The sequence below is a fragment of the Miniopterus schreibersii genome (genome assembly GCF_964146895.1).
Source record: "Miniopterus schreibersii genome assembly, chromosome: X".
Lineage (NCBI taxonomy): Eukaryota > Metazoa > Chordata > Mammalia > Chiroptera > Miniopteridae > Miniopterus > Miniopterus schreibersii.
Window position 1 is genome coordinate 103,667,790 of NC_138104.1, and position 16,734 is coordinate 103,684,523.

Here is a 16,734-nt window from a genome sequence, read left to right on the forward strand (position 1 = left end):
GGGGCAGGGAGAGGATGGGGAGTGACTGCTCATGGGTACAGGGTTTTACTTGGGGGTGACAGAAGTGTTTTGGAACCAGACAGAGGTGGTGGTTGTACAACACTGTGAATATACTCAATGCCAGTGATCTTCACTTTGAAATGGTTCGTTTCATCTTATGTGAATTTCATGTCAATAAATTACTTTAGGAAAAAATCAACAAAAAACCTTAAGTCAGATCATGTCACCAGTTTCCTAACTGTCTCAGAAAAAAAGCAAGAGTCCTGAGTGGGCGCTATATGATCTGTCCCCTTTGCTTCCTGTCCTCAGCTCCAAGGTTCCCCCCTTCCATACACCCCCAGGCCAGCACCTGCGGCTTCCTCTACCTGAACACCCTTACCCAGACCTGTGCAAGGCTCCCAGGCCTCCTCCCTTAAGGTCTCTGCTCAAAAATCACCTTCTCCATGACCTTCCTTTCTTTTTTATTGTAAATAACACATAATGTGAAATTTACCACAGTAACCATTTTTCTGTGTACAGTTCAGTAATGTCAAATATATTCACATTGTTGTGAAACAGATCTCTAGAACTTTTTCAGCTTCCCAAATGGAAACTCTGTCCCCAATGAACGCTAACTCTGCATTTCCCTTCCCCCACCCCCTGGCACCCACCATCTACTTCCTATCTCTATGAATTTACTCTAGGCACCTCAAATTAGTGCAATCGTACAGTACTCGTCCTTTTGTGACTGGCTTATTTCACTTAGCACAATGTCTTCAAGGTTCATCCATTTGTAGCATGTGACGTGATTTCTTTTTTAAGGCTAATATTTAATTGTATATATGCACCACACTTCCTTTATCTATTCATCCATCAGAGGACATTTGGGTTGGTCCCACCTCTTGGCTACTGTAAATAATGCTGCTGTGAGCATGGGTGTGCAAATATCCCTTGGAGACCTGCTTTCAATTTTTTTTTATATATATCCAATGGTGGGATTGCTAGGTCAATATGGTTGTTCTGTTTCATTTTTTGAGGAACCTCCATAATGGCTGCACCATTTTACAATCTTTATCTCTCTAAAATGTAAATGCAAATTTCTACTTCTAAATGTAAATCCTTTCTAAGATGGTACATCTTTCTGAAGCATAAACCCCGCCTCTCTACCGCCTCACCCTGCAGTAGCGCCTCTGACTCTCAAACGTCACTGTATTTCACTGATTCACCCATCTGCTGCCTGCCTCCCTGAGGGCAGGACTTCATGTTTTCTTCGCTGTTGCCTCTGCAATGACCAGCAGCTACCCACATACTCAGAAAGAGAATGCAAACGTGGTGAGGAACTAACTACCAGGGAGTCTGGGTGGAGGCTATAGGCAACTTCATTGTATTAGTCTAGCAACTTTTCCACCAAGATTTGAAGTGTTTTAAAATGAAGAGCTGGAGGAGTAGGACACACCTCCTAGCCTCCCATAGCCACTCCCCATGAGCTGGGCCAACACTTCAGAAGGGTTTCGGAGCTGGACAGCGGCAATGACTGGGCCCCAGCCCCGCATGTCCTCCGAGATGCCCCATGCGCTGTGGCCTGGGAAGCTGCTGAGGGAGTGGGTTTCACTTCTCTCAGTATTTGTGTTGGGGGTGAGGTCAGGGACATGGTGATAAGATATTTTGATGAGGTGAACAGTTTGGAAACAAAATTTCAATAGAGCCTCAATATGGTATCTTCCAACTGCACTGCTTCTGTTCTTAACATCCCGAAGGGAGAAAAGCAAGTATCCAAAACTGTGGGACCCCCAGAATAGCCTGCACTGTGGGTGGCCCTGGGGATGGGACTGAGCCATCATCAGATGGCATGTAAAGGAGTAAAAGTCAACCCTCTTTAGTGTAGTTGTCCTTTCTTTTTCATTTAAAGTTAACAAACATTTCTATGGTCTCGCTTACTGATCTTAAGCCAGTCCCTGTTTTTCCTGGGCTCTCAGTGAAATAGTGCCTTCACTATTGCCCCCTAACCCAACAGCACATTTCCCACAGCCACAGTTACCAGGGCTGTCTGTTGGTCATCAGGGCTGTCAGTCAGCCACTTCTGTCATTCTACTCCTGTGTCTGAGCCTATCAGCTTCAGTTTCCTTTAGCCCTCCTACCCTGTCAATTCCCTCCGTTTCACCTGAAGGCCATGGGGCACACGAGCTCTCGGCCAGCTGCAGTGCGGCAAAGTGTCTGGGGTTCCAGAAAACCCCTTTTCCTTTGCTACTTACCTTCCGAGGAGGGGGCTGGAGTTTCTCAACACTGCAAGGATCTGCCTGGCCCACAAATGGCTGTCCATGGATGGAGTCCACAGTGGTGCAGCAGGGCTCTGGGTTTGGGGGGCTGGTCTGGGTGCAGCTGCTACAGCCACTATCCACCGAATCGGCCTGCCAGCTCCTAAAGGGGGACATGGCAAAGGCCCACAACACGCTCACCCAAAGTGATGGGTTCACTGCTGCACTCAGAGCACAGTAGCAGAGACACCGGTATTTGCTTCCAATCATTGCAGACAGTTGCTTTTCTTATAAAATGCACTTATGGCCCGGCAGGCATGGCTCAGTGGTTGAGCATTGACCTATAATCCAGGAGATCCCAGTTCAATTCCTGGTCAGGGCACATGCCCAGGTTTCGGGCTTGATCCCCAGCAGGGGCGTGCAGGAGGCAGCCCATCAATGACTCTCTCTTGTCATTGATGTTTCTCTCTCTCTCTCCCTCTCCCTTCCTCTCTCTGAAATCAATAAAAACATATTTAATAAAAATAAAAGTTCACTTATGTTTTCTCGGGAAGAAAATGCTACAAGGCCTTTCGTTAAGAGGCTCCATCTGCCTTCATCACCCAACAGCACCGCTGAAGATGCGAGAATCCTGAACCCCCTCCTCAGGCCCCTTCCAGCTTCCTGCCTGGGCCTGAATACAGTCCTCTTGCCCTCAGCCATGCCCTTCCCTCCATAAAAGAAATTCCTCTCAAATAAATCCAGGGAGAGCTACAGGAAGAAGCGGGAAGCTCTGGAAATATGATGCTCTTTATGGAAAACTGTGGAAGTGAAGCAACGTGAAAGCACCTCTGGGAAGAATCAGACAGAAGCCAATTGACTCGAGATGCTGCTCATGTGAGTTACTCCTCTGTGGCAGGCGGCTCTGTACTGAGTCACAGGGTCACCAGCAGGCCTCTTCTGGCAAAGCGGAAGGGCCATCACACGCTTCCACTCAGATGAAATGCCCAGACCAGGCAAACCCAGAGAGCCAGCCAGCAGACTATGGTTGCCAAGGGCTGATGAAGGAAGAATGGGGGTGACTGCTAATGGGTATGGGGTTTCTTTTTGGCCTGATGAAAACTGATTGTGGTGATGGTGGCACAACTCTGTGTACTGAAAGCCACCGAATTGTCCACTTTAAATGGGTGAATTGTATGGTAGGTAGATTATATCTCAATACAGCTGTTGAAAAAAAACTTAAAGGGACATTATTGTATTCTCTCTGGGTAGAATGGAGTCATTCAATAGTCCCACGCTTTAAGAGAAATCGCGGAACAGAAGGAGAAGGTGAAAAGCCTACATGGAGAGCAGGGGGACAGAGGTCACAGTATTCTATCAGCATTCTATCCCCCCTCAGAATCCCCACTTCTGGGAAGAATCGCCCAGCACTTTCTACAGAGGCAAGTATGCACCCGGTGACACAGCTCCTCCCAGAGCCACACTGACTAGCATAGCGACAGCCTCGTCTCCTGACATACCAAACAGGACACCACCTCCCTCCTCCCTGCCAGTCCCAAGGAGCCTCACCGCTCGGACACAGCCTCGGTCTGCTCCTCCTTCCGCTCCATGTCCAGGATCTCCTCCTCCGTGTACTCCAGCTTCACCCGCTCCTCCGCCAGCTCTCTCTCCACCGCCTGCAGCTGGGCTGTGGTCCTAGCCAGCAGCACTGTCACCGCGTCCTGGGGGAGGACAGGGACCTGTCTGAGAACCAGCTCAGACCAACAGGTGCGGGATTCCCCCCACAGTGAGGTCCTTTCCTCCAGGCTGGCGTCCATTCTTAGCTGCTCTCCAGTGGGAAAAAATCTACCCCACTGTTAACAGCAAGACAGGAACATGGCCTTTTCCTGTAGCTGAAGGCTCAAGTTTAAAAACAGCCAACGTGCCACTCACAATCATGAACACGCTTGTGTTAAACACTATTGTGAATGGCGGTGTGCATCCATATGTTCCATTTCTATGACTTCCTTGGAACTACACTCCTTCAGCACTACATTCTAAGATTAAGTCCACACGGATGCTTATTAGAGAGGACCTGCCCCAGTAAAAGCCAGTCTCAAAGCCAGGAAGCCAGAGCAAGCTGCTCTGCAGGCCAGGCACACGCACCGTCTTCCCAGAGGCAGCAGCTGCAGCGACGGCGGCGGCGGCGGCGGCATGCGTGGGGTCCCGGGTGCCACTCTTCTCGGCTCGCTGGCTCTCCCTTGCCCTGGGTGGCTCGGGGCTGGTGAATACCTGGACTGAGTACCAGCGCAGCTGCATTTCACTCGGACTGTTACAGTCAGCCAAATTAATTTGAGCAATGCCCTGCAAGGGTGTTAAAAAAAACAAAAAACAGTAGAACAGGCACTGAGTGATTTCACCTTAATAATCAATGTGAATCTTCTAAAACATCAAGGTCATCCCTCAATCCTAACCAGAGAAGAGGTACGATGTTTCACTGTCATTCAAACTGAATCCAGTAAAATGAAAGTGGTCACAGAGGATCCTAACAGGGACTGGGGTGGTTCCTCTATTGCTTATTCAGCCCAATCAGAAAGCGCTAGAAGGGGAACAGGGGCTGAGAACGGCCAACCTGAAGTGGTGGGTTGGGTTCAAGGTCTGCTGCTTGTTACGTGGCTGATGCTCTCAGGAATTTCTGAAATCAGAGAGGCCTGGCTGAACTCTGCAATCTGTAATTCTGCCGCTGAGGGGCCAGGACCAAAGGGCAATACTCCAACCTTGGAAAGAAATCACTCTGGCCTCCAAGTCCCGGGCTGGCATTGGATGGCTGGGTACTGAAGACAAACTGCCCAATAAAATATTGGGCATCCAGATGAATCTGAATTTCAAATAAGCAATTTTTTTAAAATATCATTATGTCCCAAATCCTGTATGGGACATACTTATGCTAAAAAAAAATATCTATAGTTTATTTGAAATTCAAATTTAACTGACCAGCTTATATTCTTATTTGACAAATTTGTCAACATTACTTAGTTCCCACAACTAAAAACTGGGCAAGTTAGAAGTTGTTGACTAGGAGTTTTACAAGTGTTATTTGAGATAATATACTTAGAGTACAAAATACGTGACAATATAACTGGTTTTGCCATCCTTTTCTGTACTCCCAGTTACAGAGACCCTTAAGAGGACAATTTCTAAGCAACCCACCACAGGAAACTGGTAGGAAGGGACAGAGAGGAAAGGAGGGAGGAAGACAGGGGAAAGAATGAGGGAAGGATGAAAGGGAGATGGAGACAAAGAAAGGGGGGGCCAACATGACACAAAGACTAAGAAAGAAACAGGGAGAACAACAAAAGACAGAGTTGTGAAGAAAGAATGGGAGACAAAGAAAGAATGCTGGAAACACAAAGAAACAAAGGAGGGAGGCAGGGAAGGGAGAGGATAGGATATGCGCATGGGGGGTGGAGGGAGAGCTCGCACATGCGCGGGCCATACCAGCAGTTCTTCCTGAAGCTGCGGATTCACTGAACATACATATAATTGAAGGGACTTCAACGTCAACATGCTTGAATGCACGGGGATTCTGAAAACGTCATTAAATACCAGGGGGGCCTGGAATTCCACAGCCTTGGAGCAGTAGGTGTCTGGTGTGCTGGAGTCCAGCGATGGCAGGTAGACACGGATGTGTCTGGAAGCAGAGGAGAAAGATGCACACAGGCTACTGACAGTCTGCATGATACCACGTGCAAACATGCGCACATGACACGTGGACCCATTTGGACGCTATGGGCAGAACTACCAGGTCTTTCGGACAAAGTCTTTTTCTCAACTAAGAGTAAGCCCAAGGAACTTACGTGCCCTGGAGATTAGGGAAACCCATGCACAAAGAGCAAGACTTCAAAGGCAGTAGCCAGGAGTCAAACAGAGGTTCTGCTTTCCCGTGTTGTTGGGAAGATATCTGCACTGATCTCCCCATGGCCCCTGGCGGGTGGGGGGGGGAACCACTGGCACACAGCAGAGGCTCAAACACTGGGGAACGTGGAAAGTCACCAGGGAGCCCTCAGCCACTTCCACCCAAGCGCCTCATTAGATCAGAGCTGAGTGTGGCTTCATTACCACCCAGCCCAGTGACCCAGATGGACATTTTAAGCCCAAACACAGCCCATGATGAGCATCTGGCCACTTTATTTGTATCACTACACAACCAGCCCGGCTCCATGAACTTCATCTGCCTCAAATAATGAAACAGACTCTTTAAAACTTAGAGCCCTGGTTTTTAAAAAAGACACTCTCTGGTTTTACTGTAAAATTCAGGTTCCAATAGGTCATTCCCCAACCCTAGCTGCCAATCAGAGCAGTCCAGGGAGTGGTACGGGCCAGGGAGGCCTCGGCTGGTGGGCTGGCTCAGGAGCTTACATTTTGCAGTCTTCCTTCACGACCAGCCCAGCGAAGTTCTTCAGCTGGAGCACATTCACGAGGAGACATTCACTGCCACTGTCATGCCTAGAAAATAAAATACTAACTCACAAACCACAAACTTCCCACAGTATATAAATGCATCTGACTAAACTACAGAAACCGAGGCCAATTCTGCCACCCCCCCCCCCGCCCCGGGGGACACATGAAATGTCTGGAGAAATTTTCTATTGTCATGACTGGGAATGGGGGTGCTCCTGGTATCTGGTGGGTAGGGACCAGGGATGCTGTTCAACACCCGACAGTGTGCAGCACATACCCCAAAACAAAGAAGGATACAGTCCCAAGTGTCACTAGTGCCAACACTGACAAACACTTGACTGAAATAACAAGAGTGAGCAAAAGAGAATCTGGGTATCTAAGGTGGTGAGCAGCCCCGATCGTATGGGTTCTTCCATCCCTCCTGGCTTGTGTGTGGAGGTGTGAGTGGCTGCGTGGGCCCCAATCTACAGCTCATCTTTACAGCACCAGGAAGGAGTCTTCTGTACTCACCAATACCCAACATGGATCTGCGGTCCTTCGATGACACAAGCGTCTCCATGTGCAGACTCATCAGCATCTTCAATCCTGAGCACAATGGGAAAGTCACAGGGGTTACTCCACAGCACTGCTGACTATGGGTTTAGCACAAGCTCTCTCGTGTTAGGGGTGCTTTGTACTGAGAGCAGCTTTATTAAATTACGATATAAGTTGATCAATTCTTCCAGTGACTCCGAGGGCACGGCAGGTCCCCCAGGCAATGATGCATCTCGTTGGGTACCTGCCTATGAACTGTTATGTTTTAGAAAATAACTGCGTGCCTGTCAAAACCACATGATATTCAGGGCGAAGTTCAAAAATGAGCTTCTGGAAAGTTTGCAATAAATGAGATGAAACAATGACGGTAAAGATAACAAATAAAAATAACACCCCAAGTCCCAAAAGGTGCTTCGTCATTGCCAAGCGATTCCTCCAGCTAAGGAGAGGAGGAAGTCCATTTCTGATGTGTCCTTTCTAGCAAAGCAGGTCAGGCAGGTCTCTCTCGCATGGATTCTCCTTTTCCTGCTCTACTAGGCTTAAGCCTTAAACCCACCAGGGCCACAGAGAGAAGTCGTCCTAGAACCACAGGATGAGGGCCAGCCTCCAAACAGCACGCTGAAGCCAGAGGACTTTTCTGTGGAGGTTGCTAAGGCCCAACCTCCAACGTGGAGAGAAGCCAGAAAAGATCCCCTCCACCACCAGGTACACACGAAGTCTCAGGATGTGGAATCTCAGTGTGGGTCCCTTTCGTGCTGACCAGGAACCTGTGGGATGGCTGCTTGGAAGAAGGAGACAAGATCAGCTTCTAACCTTTTGGTTGGAGGTTCAAATACCCCGCTATCAGTAGCCAGAGAGTAATCCGACAGGCACGCAGAAACGCGGCGCGCTCTCCTCTCCAGCCTCTTGGCGCTGTCTTCTCGAAGAGTCACTGCTGCAAACAAGAGACGGGCGGGGTCAGGAGACAGCACGGGAGGCCAGGCACCGTGGTGCGAGGAATGAACACTGGGTTAGAGCGCAGACACAGTTACTGTGTTCCCGAGACACGCCACCGTGACTTTCTTTTAAACATTGAAAAAAATCACTTGACTTTCTTTTAAACATTGAAAAAAATCAAAGAAATAGACTTCTGGCTACTTCTTTAAAAGCTCCTGAAACTGTTTTAAGTCTCTTTTCACCTCCTAAATGAGAGCAGAGAACATGAGGTGACAGTGGGAGCCCCTTCACATTGCACTTTGAGAGACTCTCAAAGACCAGGAAAGAAGTGTGAGCCCAAATGGGGACAGCAGGTGAGCTCTCTGAGTGGGAGCACATAGTTTTCATTTCCTTCTTGATTCTGTTTGGTATTTTCCATGTTTTATATAATAAACATAGGCTAGTATTTTACAATCAGAAAACAAAAAATTTTTTAAAAGTATCCAAATAAACCGTAACAATATGTAGTGACTTTCAAGTCAGAGGACGCGGTTGGACCCAAACTCAGCCTTTGAAAACTTTTCTTTGAACAGCAGCCTAGCTTTCCTGGGGTTAGAACGCTACCGTTTCTAGGCAGCTTGTTTTTGTCTCATATCTATTTTAATCAAGAGCCTAAGGTAACCACTGACACTTTTCCTTCCTGCCATTTCTTCAACTGTTTCTACTCCTTCCCTCAGCACCAAGTGCTTTGTAACAAAACCAACAAAAACCAGGCCTGTCATCTTCCTGCAACACGTGGACTATGTCCCCGGGCCCCCAATTGGGCCTCTCTGTGACACGGGGATGCCTCCTGTTAATAACGCAGGTCCTTTGTTGTCTCTGCTTTTCTTCAGTCATCTAAGCTCCAGAAATTGAAAATCTAGATACCTGTGCAACCCCCAGGTTGAGGGAAATTAGTGAGTCCACCTACAACCATCTCCCTTTTCCACCAAATTACTATTCACACACCAATGAAATCCAAGCACGTTCAACAGCACACAACACAGATGGGCTATGGTCCTTGGTCTCACAATCTTAACCAGGGTGGCTGGAGGCACTGACTCAAACTGTAGATCAGGATCCCCAAGCCCAGCTCTTCTCGTTGCTCCCGCCATCTGGAAGGGCCCAGAGTCCCCAGCTCTGAATTGCAGATGGAACCTCTTGGTTTAACGCATAGATCCCAGGAAACAAAAACTACCATTTTCACTCCCAGCCCTGACACTCGGCCTGGCTCCAACATGGCCTTCTGTTCCTTTAAGCCTTAAGGGAATAACACTATGTAATAAGCACTTCCAGTGAAGCAGATGGTGCGATTCTGACAGTTTCTCTCTCATTGCCAGGTGGATGAAGAGACAAAGGAAATGAAAGAGTTACTCCTCAGTGACCCCAGGCTCAGCCACTGAAATCACGGAGCAACTGGAAGCAGAGTTGACGGAAGGAAGTGCGGTCAGCAGTTGCCCCAGGTGAGAAAAAGGCGCACAGGAGAGCACCCTCCCTTCACACCCTGCCGTCTGCTCTCAGGCTTCAAGGCAATGAGATGGATCATGGGAGCAATGCCAGTGAAGTCAGAAATAAACAATCCTCCAAACAGTCATTTATAAAATATCAGCTTTTCATCATTAAAGACACAGAGACACACAGACACTGAGACCTACAGACATCAACACTGCTTGACAAAAAGGAAAAAAATATAATGAAAAGCACACTGCAAGCAAAGCTGCCACTTAGCATATCAAAGTAATGAAAGCCATTAAAAATCTAGTGGGAAATACATAGAAGAATAAAGACCAAGCTTTTAGAAAAGCTCCTCCCTACATGGCTTTAGTAGGCATGACGAATTTTAATGTTTAAATAACAACAGTGGTAATTGTTGAACTTCATTAAAGTCCAACTATGAGATATGCCCTCTTGGCCACACCCCGACCATCCTGAATGCACGGACTCATCGCACAAAGATGTGTCACAGCCTGACCAACAAGGTGAAGGAGAATTGCAAGGTCACTTACAGTGAGCGTTTCTGTCGAGTCGCATGAGAAAAAGAGATAAAAAAAAAAGCACAAAGTGAAAAAACTGCAGAATTCAAGCCAACAATTTTAAACAGAGTATGAATATCATAAAAACATCAAGGAAGAGATAAGCAAAGTCAAGGATTTCATAGATTTAGATTAGCAAATGCCAATGGAAATAAAAATTGAAAAGTATTTCAAAACGATGACACATTTGACTTTTAAAATTCAGGGAAGATAAAACTGCGGTAAAAATGTAAAAAATGTTCACGATTATAATCTATTGCCATACTTCTCTGCATTACCTTCTGTTCCTGCAAACTGATTTTAAAAACACGACAGAAGGTTGTGTTATATCCTAGGGCTTGCCTTGTAGGTTTGGGCAATTTTGAATTTTATCTTACTAAAATTGTATCTAACTAAAACTTGCTTGAGGTCAAACTTAGGCTGTACTGTTCCTAGTGAGACTGGAATAGAAAGTCAGAGGAAACTATGTAACCTTGGGCTTCGGAAATGAAGGGCAGGGTAACCTGAGTGCTAAGGTCCTCGGGAACTTATGAAACTACAATGGCTCTGGGATCAGGCATGTCCACAAGCACCAAGGGAAGCAAAGGAGTCACTTGTGTCCGAGCCTGAAGCTGGTTACTCAATCCAGCCCTTTAGGAGCACCCATCAGGACCCCCATTCCCTTGGTCATTTCTAGTTTGTAAGATCAGTCAACTGACAGTGTCATACAAGAATACACCAGCAGGTGGCAGCATCTCACCATAGTATACGCAAATACCTTTCAGTCTAAGAAGTTTGAAGCATTATAACATTGGCAACAAAGGGCAAAAGAAAAATTAAGAGATCAGGATCAGAAATTAAGTCAACTCTTCTCTTTCCCACCCTGTCTCTCCCCTGGCCTAAAAGGGCCCTTGGGCCTTGTGTGCATTTTCTGCAGAATGAGACTGATACTCTTGTATCTCAACCTTTAAAGAGAAGTTGGCATGGGGGGCCAGGGGCACTGAGAAAGTAAGCTTAAGCAACAACAGATGTGCAATTCAGTCCTTATTTTGTATTTTCTTTTGGAAATGAAAGGAGTAAACATGGAGCCCTGAACCTGTGATTATAAAGAACAACAAAGCGAATGAAGATCACCTGTATATGTAAATTACAGAAACCCTGTATCTGAGGATATGAAAGGTGTGTTTGCAAACACAGAGGGGAAGGCACAAAGTAACAGATGCCAAAAAGCCCTGGGGCTGCCTCAGAACATAATGGGTCTCTGGTTAAGTATGTAAGAGTTAACAGAGACTATTATTTTATATGTATATATAGTAACCAATGTGGTTAGATATTTTTAAAAAACCAATGGTGGTGAAAGGAAGAGTCCATAAAGATCACCTCATTCAAGGGCAGGGAAGCTAAGACTCAGTCAAGTCTGGGGATGTGCTCAAGGTACCCAGCTAGCAAGTCAACAGGACAGGGGACAGAATCCAGGCCTATAAGCTGCGAGTCCGAAGCTGTTTCCACTATACCACCCTGGTTCTGTATTCACATTTTATTTCTACCCTTTGCTACTAAACTACTCAACAGTATGTGACCAGGATTTCTCAGCCTCAGCACTACTGACGTTTAGACTGGGTCGTTCTCTGTGGCCGGGCATCCTGTGAGCTGTAGGGTGTTGAGCAGCATCCCTAATCTCAGCCACTAGATGCCAGCAGCGCCTCCCCGCCAGCGCCCTCAGTTGTGAAAACCAAAAATATCTCTGGACATTGCCAAGTATCTCCTCAGGGACAAAACGCCCCTGGGTGCCATCCACTATGCAGTAGAAATTATCCAGTGCTCACCTAATAGAATGTCTAAAGCAGTTTTGCTGTGCAAATAAAAATTAAATAAGCTGAACTTCAGGAATGAAAGGCCTTGTTCTTGATCTTCTCTCAAACCCAAGGAAGTTAAACTTTCTGGAGATTGGTTCATAAAAGTAAGCAGGGTCAAGATAAGGAGGGTTGAAGCCCAGGCCTGCCTTGTGCACAAGCCATCAGCTGGGATACTCTCTAGAAGAGCAGTTTGGTTTTCCATGTGGGCTACAAGCTGACAGACCTGGCATCAAGTAGAAGCTGAATTAACAGCAACTGGATGGATAGAGTTCCCAGTGGCTACACATTTCTCGGATAAAAGACCACCAGAGAAACTGATCTGGCAGAAATGACTGATGCTTTGAAATTATACCAATTATTTTCATTTCCACTTCCGATAGAATTACGTCCTTGAAAACTACAAGGACGAAGGATGAAGAGATGAAGTCATAAAGACAGAGGAAGCAGAGATTTCCCTGGGCTACACCCTGGAGAGCTCACTGAGGCCCTAGCACCTCCCTATAGGCCTCTGGATGTGGAAGACTGTGTTTCTCTTCCCCTCATCTTCATCAATTAAGCACACCCTGAAAACAAGCCAAACACCTGGGAAAGACTCTTTTGCCAATTTTGATGACCTTTCCAGGACAGACTGGGGAAGGCCCCACGTGACAGCGGGCCAGCGTCCCTCATCCTAGCGAAGGTCCTGAATTTAAAGCTCACTGTGTCGCTGCAGAGCCAGCTGGCCTCAATGCCCTTACACACGACTTCTTCCCTGAATTTGAAGCCTTCCTCCCAGGACCAGGGAAACCCACAGGACTTGTCAATACTTACTTGTACTGGTGGCAATGGCAGCCACTTGGGGTCCTCGCTCACGAGGTCCTTCCCCATCCCCGGGAAATGCATGCTGCGGAAGGGACGCCGTGCCCTGCAAGTCTTCCTCTCCCAGTGCAGAGGCCTGAGCCCGCAGTCTGTCTAGGGTGCCCAGACCTGGCACCTCCAAATTGTCCCCCAATGGGGCCAAAGGCGAGTCACGAGAGGCTGGGAGGAAGGGCGTATCCAAGGGCGAGCTCGGTGGAGAAAGGGAGGACAGGGAGGAGCGGGAGGACAGGGAAGCCAGGGACTGAGGCGTGTCCAGGGAGCGCCTCTGCTTGTGGAAGCCCACGGGGCCCGGGGGGTCTGAGAAGGGGACATCTCGCCCTAGGGAGTCGAAGGGAATCAGATCAAAACGCAAGAGCTGGCTGCACTCGACATCAGGTTTGTCGTACTGTGGCAGGCCGTAGATGTCGGTGAAGCTGACAGAGCTCAAGGAGCCCCGGCTGGAGGCCAGCGAGCCCCGGCTGGAGGCCAGGGACCCACGGCTGCTCCCCGAAGACACTGTCAGGGTGCTGGCAGACAGGCTGAAACGAGAGAGCCCACACCCTTAGGAAAGCAGCCGAAGATGAGCGCTGGAGCCCTGCTGTTCACCACAAAGCTGAGCAGCTAATCTCTTCCCTCGGGAATAGAATCTGCCTCATCCTCCCATGAACCAGAGCATGTCTTTAAACCCCTGTGAGCACTGCAAGGCACCTTCATTAATATTCCTCTTGTTTCCTTTCAGTGTCTGTAGAGAGCAGTAGTTAACATCAGGGGTCATGCCTGAGTTCAAGGTCCAGCTCCCAGGAGGACTAGCTGAGTCCACGTGGTCAACTTATTTGCCCTTTCTGAGCTCCCCACTTCTGGCGGCTGTGAAGGAAACAGCTCCTATCTCCTGGCCTCTTTCGAAGAATAACAGAAAATTCTACATAGAAAGCCCTTAATGCTATGCTTCACAATACAGTAAGTACTTGAAAACAGGAGCTACTATTGAGCATCCAAGTCGCATTTTAAAATATCCATAACCAAAAAATATATATCCATAACCTTTTTTTAAAATAAAACAAAATAAAAAGGTCCATGTGTATGTATGTAGATGGATATACACACTTCTGAAGCTGGGAATTACAAAATCCTTGGGTAAATTTGACTTTAGACTAGTTATTCTGCAGCCAAATTCAGTTTCCTCATATTCCTTGAATCATGTATTAGCAGCTCCTCTTAAAAATATAGCGTCCCCACTTTCTCATTCTGTCTTTATACCCCTTCCAGTTCTAAGTTCTGGTGGAGAAAACCAGGCTAAAGGGAATTATGAAGTTCACGGACATGTCATTATAACATGATATTCATAACATGGTAATGAATATAGCTTTCTTGTTTAAAGGCACCTACCTTTTTAGCTGGGACTGCAGATAAGATGTTAGGCGAGTTGCTTCTTCCAGCTGCATAAGTAGACAGTTTCTCTTTTCCTGAAGTAGAATCCTGAGGGAAGAAAACAGCCCACTGGTAAATTTCAAAGGCAGTGAGTATATTTTCCCAACGAGAAATTCAACTATAAATTCCCCTCAACATGATTTCAGATTGAATGGCTAAATTCTAAAAAGCACATCTAAGTCATAAATGCCCAAATAGCAGAGACTAGTTTGTCTTGCTTGAGAATGAACCACCAGCATCCTGAATAGTGCCTGATGCCCTGCAGAAGCTCAATAGATGGGTAGACAGGTGGGTGGACAGAAGGGAAGGCACACACTCCCTCCACCTCCTTTCTGCTTGGCGAGGAAGCAGGCCAGGCAATAGCTGCCCTAACCAAGGCCCTTCTCAGGCCATGTGCAAGTTCTCTGGCAGAGCTTTTCGAGTTGGTTCTTCATAAGAAGGTGGGTGCTGCTCCTGGAAGTGTGGAGGCCAAGCCCACCTTTCCGTGGCGCCCTGCACGGAGGTGGCCCGTGCGCGCTGGATCTCCTCCTCCAGGCGCCTCCTCTCCTCCTCTAGCCGGGCCACATCTTCCGCCGGCCTTCTCTGCTGCACAATGAGCTGCAGCTCCTGAAGCAGGGCTTCTTTCTCCTTGACAAGCTGCAGCCGGTCCCTGTCAGCCTCAGCCATGCCCGGCCAGGACTCACTGTCCAGCTGGGCCAGTTGCTGCTGGATGTTGGAGACTCTGCAAGAAACAGAAACAGAAAAATCCATGAACTGACAAAATCGTCTTCACACATTCTCAGCACCATCGCAGTGATTCTAGAAACTCACTTTGCTAAGTAAACACGGAAATTATTGCAGAGTGACCCTTACATCACAAAAATAAAGAATTGGGGAATGACGTGTATAAAAATGACGTGTAAGTCCTTTGCATAATCTCCCCTGGGCTGACACATCAGGCTTGTGTCAAGGAACTGGCAAAAAGGCTGGCTGTCCTCCACACACTGCGTGCTGAGCAGGTTCAGATCCATGGTTTCTTACGTGGTCCTGTCCCAGAGCAGGAGGGAAATGGCTCTTTCCTCCCCACCTCCCATCACCACCAGCTAAAGCACCACTGGACATGTGAGTGGGGCTCCCAGCTTCCTGCCTGCACTGCTGTGCCTGCTAACACCACCTTGACAAAGTACAGGAGAGATGTGCACCCATGACAGCACTTCTGAGTGAGGGGCTCCAAAGCCCGGTGCTTCGTGGGCTCTCTCCTGCCCCAGAGACCTTGACTGTGTGTGAAACTCCAAAAACCGTGCAGAGAGCAAATAGTCAACAAAAGCTGAGCGCACAGAGCAGTGCGTGCATGCGCCAGCAAATGTATGGAAGGGTGAGAGTTGGCCCCGGTGAGCGTGGGCATGAGCAGGGCATGAACTCATCAGCCACACTAAATGTGTCACCGCCACCGTCCTCAAGGTGCAAAAATACAGACTCTATTGTCACTTTCCACGTGCCTCAATGTCCACGTTGTTTCCCCAGCAAACAGACCGCACACTTTTTGTGTCCTAGGGTGTTGGCGAATGCAGATTAAGTGAAATAGATGTGCTCAGATTTTCAGAGCATCCTTTCAATGCAGAAATAGCATGTTTTTAAGTGTGAGTGTTATCTGTTTCCAGACAGAAACAAGGGACACCAGACTCTACTCAAACCCAGCACTGTGGAGGACAGAGGTTGGCATGCATGCCCAAAACAAAACCCAGATTTCTCGGGAGTCAAAGGGAGCTGTGAGGACAGGTAAATGGCAGGCGCACACAGTACTGCAGCCTCTAAGGAAGCAGTTCTCATGGCAGGGTCCCTGACCCCCAGCCTCAACATCACCTGGGAGCTGTTATAAATGCAAACCTCGAGCCCCACCCAGACCTACTGATGGTGACATTCTGGGGACATGGTGGGGCAATTTGGGTTTTAACAAGCCCTCTGCTTTCAGGCAGCCTGGCTGGTCTGGAGGTGGCCCATTGGCCTTGGGGCTCTCAGGGGCTCGCATCAGGGACCAACGTGATGATCCTCACCAAAATGGGAATGGTGGGCGTGCTCCTGAGACTACCAGTTCCTGTGGCCAGGGCACATGTCACTAATCAAAGCTGGCATCCTGCCCACTGGATCCAGAATCCTCAACACTGTGCTCCCTGCAGGTACTGCCAATCAACTGGCGCTGGCCCATGTGTTAAAGCTTGTGGCCAGCCCTGCACCAAGTTGGGCTCCTCCTGAGCTAGACATGAGCATGGGGACCAGTCACCCGCCAGAGGACCAGGCAAGACTCCTTCTTCAAGTACCAAGCCAGTGAGAAAACGCAGAGCAGACAAGCTATGGTTTAGATGTATGCATTTTACTCACGTCCAATGCCCCAAGATGGTCAAGAAAATAGTTGAACGTCAGTAGCTTTATTAGGCAAGTTCTTTCCTAACTTAAAAACTAATTTCCTGAAAATGTGTTGGA

The 16,734-nt window shown here is 47.9% G+C and overlaps 1 protein-coding gene across 3 annotated transcripts in view; it reads right to left on the reverse strand.

Annotated features, from left to right (window-relative positions):
- Nucleotides 1-16,734, reverse strand: part of WWC3 (WWC family member 3) — a gene marked incomplete at its 5' end in the record, with an annotated part of 93,033 nt that overhangs the window by 9,884 nt on the left and 66,415 nt on the right. For 2 of the 3 annotated variants that reach the window (XM_081124863.1, XM_081124862.1), the window contains 10 exons: nt 2,232-2,397; nt 3,783-3,934; nt 4,359-4,556; nt 5,691-5,883; nt 6,612-6,698; nt 7,164-7,238; nt 8,001-8,121; nt 12,820-13,385; nt 14,233-14,322; nt 14,753-14,995. In XM_081124863.1, the coding sequence (XP_080980989.1) occupies nt 2,232-2,397; nt 3,783-3,934; nt 4,359-4,556; nt 5,691-5,883; nt 6,612-6,698; nt 7,164-7,238; nt 8,001-8,121; nt 12,820-13,385; nt 14,233-14,322; nt 14,753-14,995 (1,891 nt within the window). The remainder of the gene's footprint in view (nt 1-2,231; nt 2,398-3,782; nt 3,935-4,358; nt 4,557-5,690; nt 5,884-6,611; nt 6,699-7,163; nt 7,239-8,000; nt 8,122-12,819; nt 13,386-14,232; nt 14,323-14,752; nt 14,996-16,734) is intronic. The other variant, XM_081124864.1, reaches the window with a different exon arrangement.